The sequence below is a fragment of the Prionailurus viverrinus genome, chromosome A2 (assembly GCF_022837055.1).
Source record: "Prionailurus viverrinus isolate Anna chromosome A2, UM_Priviv_1.0, whole genome shotgun sequence".
Classification (NCBI taxonomy): Eukaryota; Metazoa; Chordata; class Mammalia; order Carnivora; family Felidae; genus Prionailurus; species Prionailurus viverrinus.
Window position 1 is genome coordinate 9,820,059 of NC_062562.1, and position 8,405 is coordinate 9,828,463.

Sequence of the window (8,405 nt, forward strand, 5' to 3'; positions counted from 1 at the left end):
ACCTATTTATTAAAGCATGGAAGATGGTGTTCACCAGTGAGGGAGTTTGTTCATTGAGGTGCAGGATTGCTTAGTGTCTTCTACATTTTACCACTGAATTATCTTCCTGTTTCTGCTTGAAAACTTCTAATGCGAACCGCTCATATGATTCTTTCCGTTGTTACACGAAATAGCTTCCTTTTCCTGATATATGTCACAAATCCCACGGGATGGCGAATGCACAGTATCACCACCATGTATGTAATACGTCCTTTCTGCTCTGAAATCTCTTCCACCTGCTTGACCAGAGGACGCTTCACCCAAGAACTGCATGTCCTGCCAGTCATGTGGTTCAGGGTCCCCAGTCCTTCCGCACAAATGGGCATGTCCTTCAGAGTCACCCAAGCTGACGAGCAGCCCTGTTCAATCTGCTGCATAAATCCTTCTTTGCTCTAAAAAAAAAATAATAACATGTGAAAGGGACTGGAGATTAAGATGTGGGCATATCTGATGGTGCCTTATTCTCCTTAGTGTAAAGGCTTGTTCATCAGGGTATTATTTTGGTCACTTATAAAAGCAATAAACACAGATTTCACACAGCCTGAAGAATGAGCAAATACACGATCTTTTCACAGTTACAGGCACAAAAGGACAGGATTTGGTGCAGAAGGCTTCACGCTACCCACACTTATCTCTAACACACGATCATCTTCTTGCTAATCAAACAGTGGTTCACAGACTCAGAGCTGCACTTCAGCATCACCCAGGAGCTTGGAGAGATGCAGAATCGCTAAGATTTTGCAGTTGTACTAGGATCCGTGTGGATTCACGGGTTCAGCGAAGTTGGAGACATGCTGGTCTAGGTGTGTTTCTGACCGTTTATGGTGAGACATTGGCGGCAGGATAACAGTATTTTGGGGGTGTTTTCCTGAGGACTGTAGGTGTTTGGCAGGTTCCCTTCAGACTTTGACAGACGTCCCAGGGAAAAATTCATTTCTGGCTGTGAACCATGACCCCAGAGTTGGAGAACTGGAAGCATCCTGACAGAATCAATCTCAAGGGACACCACATACTCAGATATTAAATTTGGACAGATGACAAGACACCACCAAGCACCATTTATACATCATAAAATGTAGTTCATAATCTCAGGGATAAGATTTTATAAAGATTAAATCCAAACTCCCTGTGAGATGTTAAGCTCACATTTTAGTACATAACTAGATCTCAATACATCTGTTATATTTGAGGACGATTTAATAACAAAGGACCAAATGACAGCTTTTATCGCCTTATAAAACAAATGACAGAAAAAGTGTCTTGAAGCCAATCTCTGTGGCACCCAAGTTTTATTATCAGAAGTCATTTCTCTGCTTTATTATTTTTTTCTTTTTTTTAATATATGAAATTTATTGTCAGATTGGTTTCCATGCAACACTCAGTGCTCATCCCAAGTGCCCTCCTCCCTGCGCACCACCCACTTTCCCCTCTCCCCCACCCCCATCTACCCTCGGTTTGTTCTCAGCCCTCAAGGGTCTCTTATGGTTTGCCTCCCTCCCTCTAACTCTCTTTTCCCCTTCCCCTCCCCCATGCCCTTTTCTTAAGTTTCTCAAGATCCACCTATGAGTGAAAACATGCGGTATCTGTCTCTGCCTGACTTCTTTCACTTAGCATAACACTCTCTAGTTCCATCCACGTTGCTGCAAATGGCAGGATTTCATTCTTCCTCATTGCCAAGCAGGATTCCATTGTGTATATAAACCACAACTTCTTTTCTTTTCGTCAGTGGATGGACATTTAAGCTCTTTACATAATTTGGCTGTTGCTGAAAGCGCTGCTCTAAACATTGGGGTGCACGTGCCCCTGTGCATCAGCACTCATGTGTCCTTGGGTAGATTCCTAGCAGTGCTGTTGCTAAGAACAGTAGACACTGGGTCACCTCTTGGCTCAGTGGGTTCATCTTCTGTGTGGTGATTCCAGCTTAGGACACGACCCCCCTGGTCATGGATCTGAGCCCCCAGATTGCTTCTGCACTGAGCATGGAGAATGCTTGGAATTCTCTCTCTCCCTCTTTCTCTGACTCTCTCTCTCTTAAAATAAATAAATAAACATTAAAAAAGCTTCTCTCTGTCCCTCTTCCCTCCCTCCTTCTCCCCCAATCATGCTCTCTCTCTCCCTCTCTTTCAAAAATAAACAAACAAAGAGACAGACAGACAGAACGCACTAGAACTGCTACAGCTGGGTCCCTAGGGTAGGCAATGCTTGGAAGACAAAGAGGACTAATCCCGGAGGGTTCCTTGGTCTTAGACTTGGAGGAAAGTGTGTCTCGGCTGAGATAAGGTGCCAGACGATTTACACATCAGGAAGGGGACAAGTTCAGGGAAAAGGGGAGGCAAAAAAGAACTGCATTCACTTGGTCTCTGACCTAGTCTTTTGGGAACCTAGAGTCATTAGGAAAAAATACTTGTGTCCAGAGCAGTTTTCCACTTGGGAATATGAGATCAGAGGTTGGGGTACCAAGAGGGAAATGAGCCTAATGAGCGGATAGAGGGAGCTATAAATACTCTCTGGTCACCTGTCAGCCTGTGCGACCTTGGATGGGAAGGGACAAGGTCTCCCTCTGTTCTTCCAGGCCCTAATTACGGCTGGAGCCCATGCTTTACTCCTTCCTGCTGTCTCAGCTGAGAACATAGCTTTAGTCCCTACCATCTGCAGTCCAGGGAGGCATTCAGACTTGTCACAAGAAGACCTTGTCAGACACCCCAGGCAGGTGAGCCCAATGGCCCGGTGCGCCGTGGATGAGAGGGTCAGAGGAATTGAAGCCAAGTTCATTAACCTGTCTTCACCTGAGAGCCAATTCAACTTAGTGCAAGAGGGGTGATCGCTGTGTTCATTTGTTTGATTAAGTGATGTATTTATTCAGTGGTTGTGTCAGTTTCACAGAGTGGATGCTAACACTTACGTTGATCTTCCATATTCTATTCCTTTAACTTACTATTAAGGCAATGGCAGTTTATTTTACCACCCGGTGTCTCAGGAACCTCACGAGTATCTTAGATAATTGCTCTGCCTCATCCGTTTCATTCACCACCACCCGCACTCTCTACCGCGCTGTCTGTTGAACCGACTTTTTTATGTTTGTGTAAATCACAGCAGAAACTTGCCATTCCAATGTGGAGCCTCAAATTCATTTGTCCATGGGAGGCTTAAGTACTGGCATTTCTGGGAACCATTTCTATACTTTGCAGGGAAAAGATGGCTGATCTGGCCTCCTTGGGTTGTGTCCATTCCCAGCATAACCGGGATGGTGAGGTCTGTGAAGACAGGGAAATACCCAACCCAGGAGGCCATGGTGTCTTGTGACTGGTGAAGGGGGAGCAGTCCTCAAAAAAGTTAGAGAGGGAGGGAGCCAAACCAGAAGAGACCCTTAAAAACTGAGAACAATCTGAGGGTTGATGGGGGCGGGAGGAGAGGGAGGCTGGGTGATGTGTATTGAGGAGAACACCTGTGGGGATGAGCACTGGGTGTTGTATGGAAACCAATTTGACAATGAATTTCATATTTCAAAAAAACGGGGGTCAGGATTCTGAAATCCCAAGATGATGCAATACAGGGGCCAGAACTCAGTCAAGAGAAGGCACCAAGAAGGGGATCTGTGGCAACTCATGGGATGCCTTGAGACCATGATGTATACAGAGGGAGACGTAGCATGGGCAAGGAAAGCCCTGTGCCTTGAGGTCACAGTTGTAGCAGAGAGGCCACTTCACTCCTCACATGTGTGACAGCATCTGTCATCAGTCTCCATCAGGCTCATTGCCCTTGTAGCACTGGCTTTGCTTTTTGCCTTGAACTTTTGAAACAATACTTTACTTGGGGCCTTTGTACTGGCCATTGCCTCTGCCAGGTAAAGGCTTCCCACATAATCCTTTCTGTCTTCTATGAGTTCTGTTTTCCAATGTCACCTCATTTGCAGAATTTGCCTAAATACCCACTAAAATAGAATGCCCTATTGGCTCCCTCCTTTATTCCTGCTTTTCTTTTCTTCACAGCAGCCCTCACCATCTGAAAAGTTATAGAATTCTCTTGTTTGCTTATATACTTCTTCTCCATGTTTCTAGGGATTTTTGTTCTTCATCACACCCTATACTCATTGCCTGAAACATGGTCAGCACTCAATTTATATTCTTGAATACTTGAAGAATTTCTCAGTGAAATCATAAAATATGTCATTACTTACAGAAGAAGCTTTTTGACAAAAAAAAACCCCTACATCAATGTGGCAGAAGGAATCCCTTAATGAGGGCCAAATCTATACACAACATATTTAAATGAAATTCTGGGTGCGCCTGGGTGCTTCAGGCTTAGAAGCGTCCAACTCTTGATTTTGGCTCAGGTCTCCACTGTAAGCTAACATTTTGGAGATCCAAGGGATCTAATCCAGACTGATTGGTTAGTCCTAGATTTTAGGGAAATGTTAAAAATCAGGGTTGGGATTAGGTGCTGGGATATTTGAACTCTGGGAGCGACAGAACTCACAAGGTAGGAGTAATCAACACAAGGATCACACAGTTATAACCTGGTCTTGGGAACACAGAATCTCCAGGAAATCTTTCTTTGTGTCCAGACCAGTGTCCCCCAGGGAAATCATGTGCTGCAGGTTGGACAAGCAGGAGGGAAACATGTCTCATGAACAGACAAAGGAAATTATAAATGTCTCCTCTGTGCAGTCCCTCTGCCTGTGCCACCAGGGGTGATGCGACCTGATTGTTGCTTCTAGAGTCCGAAGCTTGGCTGGATGACTCATGCTAGCTTCCTTCCCACCATCTTCTGCAGGGAGAGGGTTTAGTTGCCACCGATAACCATCCAGGAGGAATTCAGACAGCACATGGTCACGTCACCCTCAGAGCTCCCAGCCATGTGATTCAGGGTGCCCAGGAGGTCCAGCAGGAAAGGGTCAGAGAGAATCGATGCCAGGTGATTCACTTGAGGTCACCACACCCACCAGCCTAGCCCAGAACCTGGAGATCTCTATGGTCATGTGCTTGGCTGACCATGCCTTCCTGAAAAACCACAGGGGACAAGGTCAGAGAAGGCCCTGTTCCTTTGGTACTTGCCTTATATGGCAGAGTCATAGTAGAATGAAATAAGTGTGTGGTGTAAGAGCCTCAGGCAGTAATGTTATGAAGACGGTGATTCAGAGCCTAGACTGACTGTCACGGTGTGTGCAGAATTCTGTAGAGCAAGGTCTGAACCAACCTTTGGGTGTTGTGCAAACCGGAAACAGGACCAGAGTGTGCCCACTACCCTTGTCAAGAGAGAGGTCACAACGCAAAGGCCAGGAACAAGAAAGAAAAGATGCCACATCTAAAAAGTGAAAGGGACTTGTCCACCTTCTCTAAGATAGCAGGACATCCAATGGGTCAAAGAAATACGAACCAGGCACAGAAAAAAACCCCAAGTCTCCTACTGCTTCATTATAACCTGCCCAACTTTTGCTGTGCTTTGCATATTTCCCGTGCGGAAGGGTTGATTTATTCCCTTAGCACACTTTTCTCTTGGAGCATTCAGTCTGTAAGGCGATCCACATGAACAACCCACTAATTGCGTCTTCTGACCACATTTAATTTTGCTCCTTATTATTTTTGCTGGGCATCAAGAGGGTAACAAGACTTGGAATATTGTCAGACCTCAGGATGCTCTTTCTAGTTCACGGCCCCTCAGGTTTCAGTGACCATATGAACCATGAAATCTTTTGTGCCACTTCAATTTCATTTCACTCTCTTGCCTCTCTCTCTCTCTCTCTCTCTCTCTGTGTGTGTGTGTGTGTGTATGTATGTGTGTTTCTCTGATTTTGAGCAGATGGTTTGTTTTCCTTTAAATGCAGGACAGAAAATAAGCATGCCAGTCTGACCTGTCAGTTGTATTTGTCCATAAGAAACTCAATCATTGGAATTCAGGTACCATTTTTACATCATTTGTGAGGAATGATAATGGATCTGGCCACATTGGTTTATAGCCACTCTGAGCTTAATTATTGGGGCTGGAGGTGAGAACTCATGGAAGAACACAGCTCAAGGAGTGATGATTTGGTGTGTGTTTATGTTTGTGTGTGTGTGTGTGTGTGTGTGTGTGTGTGTGTCTTGTCTTGTGAAGGGGGATCCGTTTCCAGAGCAGGGGTGCCTTAGCTAATATATTCTAAGTTGACTCTAATAAGCCAGCACAAGCCAGCACTCAGTCAGAACAAGGTATTCAGGAGGGTTCCTTGTCAAACTGCAGGAGGCTTTGCAGATAGATTCTAAAATATAAGCAGTACGTAGTGTGGGTGAGTGACTCCTTTCCCTCTAAGGGGAATTAGCAATGAGGACACCCATTTCTTTGAAATTACCTGACACCATCTCTGATTTCTCTCTGTTTACTCCTTTTCACACAGCGCTTCCTATTTTGGACCCCAATAGCTCCAAGTAGTATGATCCTCAGGGTCTTAGCAGAGGCCATTCCCTCAGCCAGAACACACTTCCCCAGAAATGCTTGCAGATCCTGCCCTCCTTTCCCTGAAGTCTCTGTTCAAATGTCACTTGTCACGGGTCTTGACCAAATACCAATTACACAACGACACTCGTATCCACGCTCTCCGTTATATCCACTTTTGTTCTCTTCATAGCACTTTGACACCCTCTAATGTCTTATTAGTATTTTTGTTTCTTTCTATTCATTCTCCGTCATTGGATGATACTTGCGTTTGGTTTTTCAGTATCCCATGCTCATTGCCTACACAATGCCTGGAATATGTTTGACAATCAGCACATATTCCTCCAATGCAGGAAAGGTATTCTTAGTAAAACAGTAAAATGCATGACCTCTGCTGGGGAGTGTGGAGAATGAGACGAAAACACCTAACCTGAGGTGAAACAGGAGGGAATCTCTTCGAAAGGACAATCCTTTGGGGACAAAAGGGACAAGATACCAAAATGAACTTCTTGACTGCACAATATAAATGGTAGCATTTCAACTATGTGAGTAAACTGTTCATGTGAAAATCAATGATGTCCTTTGCCTCTTTCCGGGGGTCAGTGCAACCTCATGGAACCAGGAAATATTACACGGATATCAAAATTTCTTCTCCTGGGATTTTCAGAGAGACCAGAACTGCAGCCCCTCATATTTGGGCTTTTCCTCTCTATGTACCTGATCAATGTGTTTGGAAACCTGCTCATCATCCTGGCTGTCAGCTCTGACTCCCATCTCCACACCCCCATGTACTTCTTCCTGGCCAACCTGTCCTTTGTAGACATCTGCTTCACCTCCACCACCGTCCCGAAGATGCTCTGGAACATCCAGACCCAGACCAAAGTCATAACCTATGCAGGCTGCATCACACAAATGAACTTTTTCATAACCTTTGCAGGGATGGACGACTTTCTCCTGAGTGTGATGGCCTATGACAGGTTTGTGGCCATCTGTCACCCCCTGCACTACACGGTCATCATGAACCCCCGGCTCTGTGGACTCCTGGTTCTGGTGTCCTGGATCACGAGTGTCCTGCATTCCTTGGTACACACCTTAATGGTGTTGCGGCTGTCCTTCTGTACAGAAGTAGTGATCCCCCACTTTTTCTGTGAACTCAATCAGATGATCCAACTTGCCTCTTCTGACACCTTTCTTAATAACGTGGTGATGTATCTTGGAGCAATGCTGCTGGGTGGTGGTCTGCTTGTCTGGATCCTTTACTCTTACTCCAAGATAGTTTCCTCCATACGTGGGATCTCATCAGCTCAGGGAAAGTATAAAGCATTTTCCACCTGTGCATCTCACCTCTCGGTTGTCTCCTTATTTTATTGTGCAAGCCTAGGTGTGTACCTTAGCTCTGCTGCTACCCAGAGCTCACGGCCAGGTGCCACAGCCTCGGTGATGTACACGGTGGTCACGCCCATGCTGAACCCCTTCATCTACAGCCTGAGGAACAGAAACATAAAGAGGGCTCTGAAAAGAATCCTTGGGATCCCGTGATATAAGAACCAATCATCCAAAGGCTGAAGACATGCCCATGATTGAAGGGCTCAAATCCTCAGAGTCAGGAACTGCCAATCTTTGATCAGACTGTGGAAGTAGGATCTACTCCTTCTATTTCTTTCTTGGCATTTCCATTTTTTTGATCAACTTGTCTATACACTTAAGGAACTCACTTCATTAAGCTTCTGCTGTGACTGAAATACAGACGGTTTTTCCTTTGTCTATTTTCAGATGTCTCCAAAGTTTACCCCAATCTTGGGTCAAAAATGCCTGAAATTTCTGTATCTCACATGGGACTATTTGGATTTCTTAAAATTAATTTCATCTCAAATGACTTATACCATGCCGGATAAATTTCCCCTAGATTTCCTGAGATCGATATCATGAATTATACGCTTCGTACGGAATAAAGCTAC

At 45.0% G+C, this 8,405-nt stretch overlaps 1 protein-coding gene across 1 annotated transcript; it reads left to right on the forward strand.

The window, feature by feature from the left end:
- The first annotated feature begins 7,050 nt into the window (after positions 1-7,050).
- Positions 7,051-7,986, forward strand: LOC125160153 (olfactory receptor-like protein OLF4). Its single transcript, XM_047848805.1, has one exon. It carries the CDS (start codon positions 7,060-7,062, stop codon positions 7,984-7,986), a length of 927 nt encoding a protein of 308 aa, XP_047704761.1. The 5' UTR covers positions 7,051-7,059.
- The last annotated feature ends 419 nt before the right edge of the window (positions 7,987-8,405 follow it).

Coding starts and splice junctions, on each gene's coding strand:
- LOC125160153 (XM_047848805.1), top strand. CDS start 7,060: ATGGAACCAGGAAATATTACACGGATATCAAAATTTCTTCTCCTGGGA.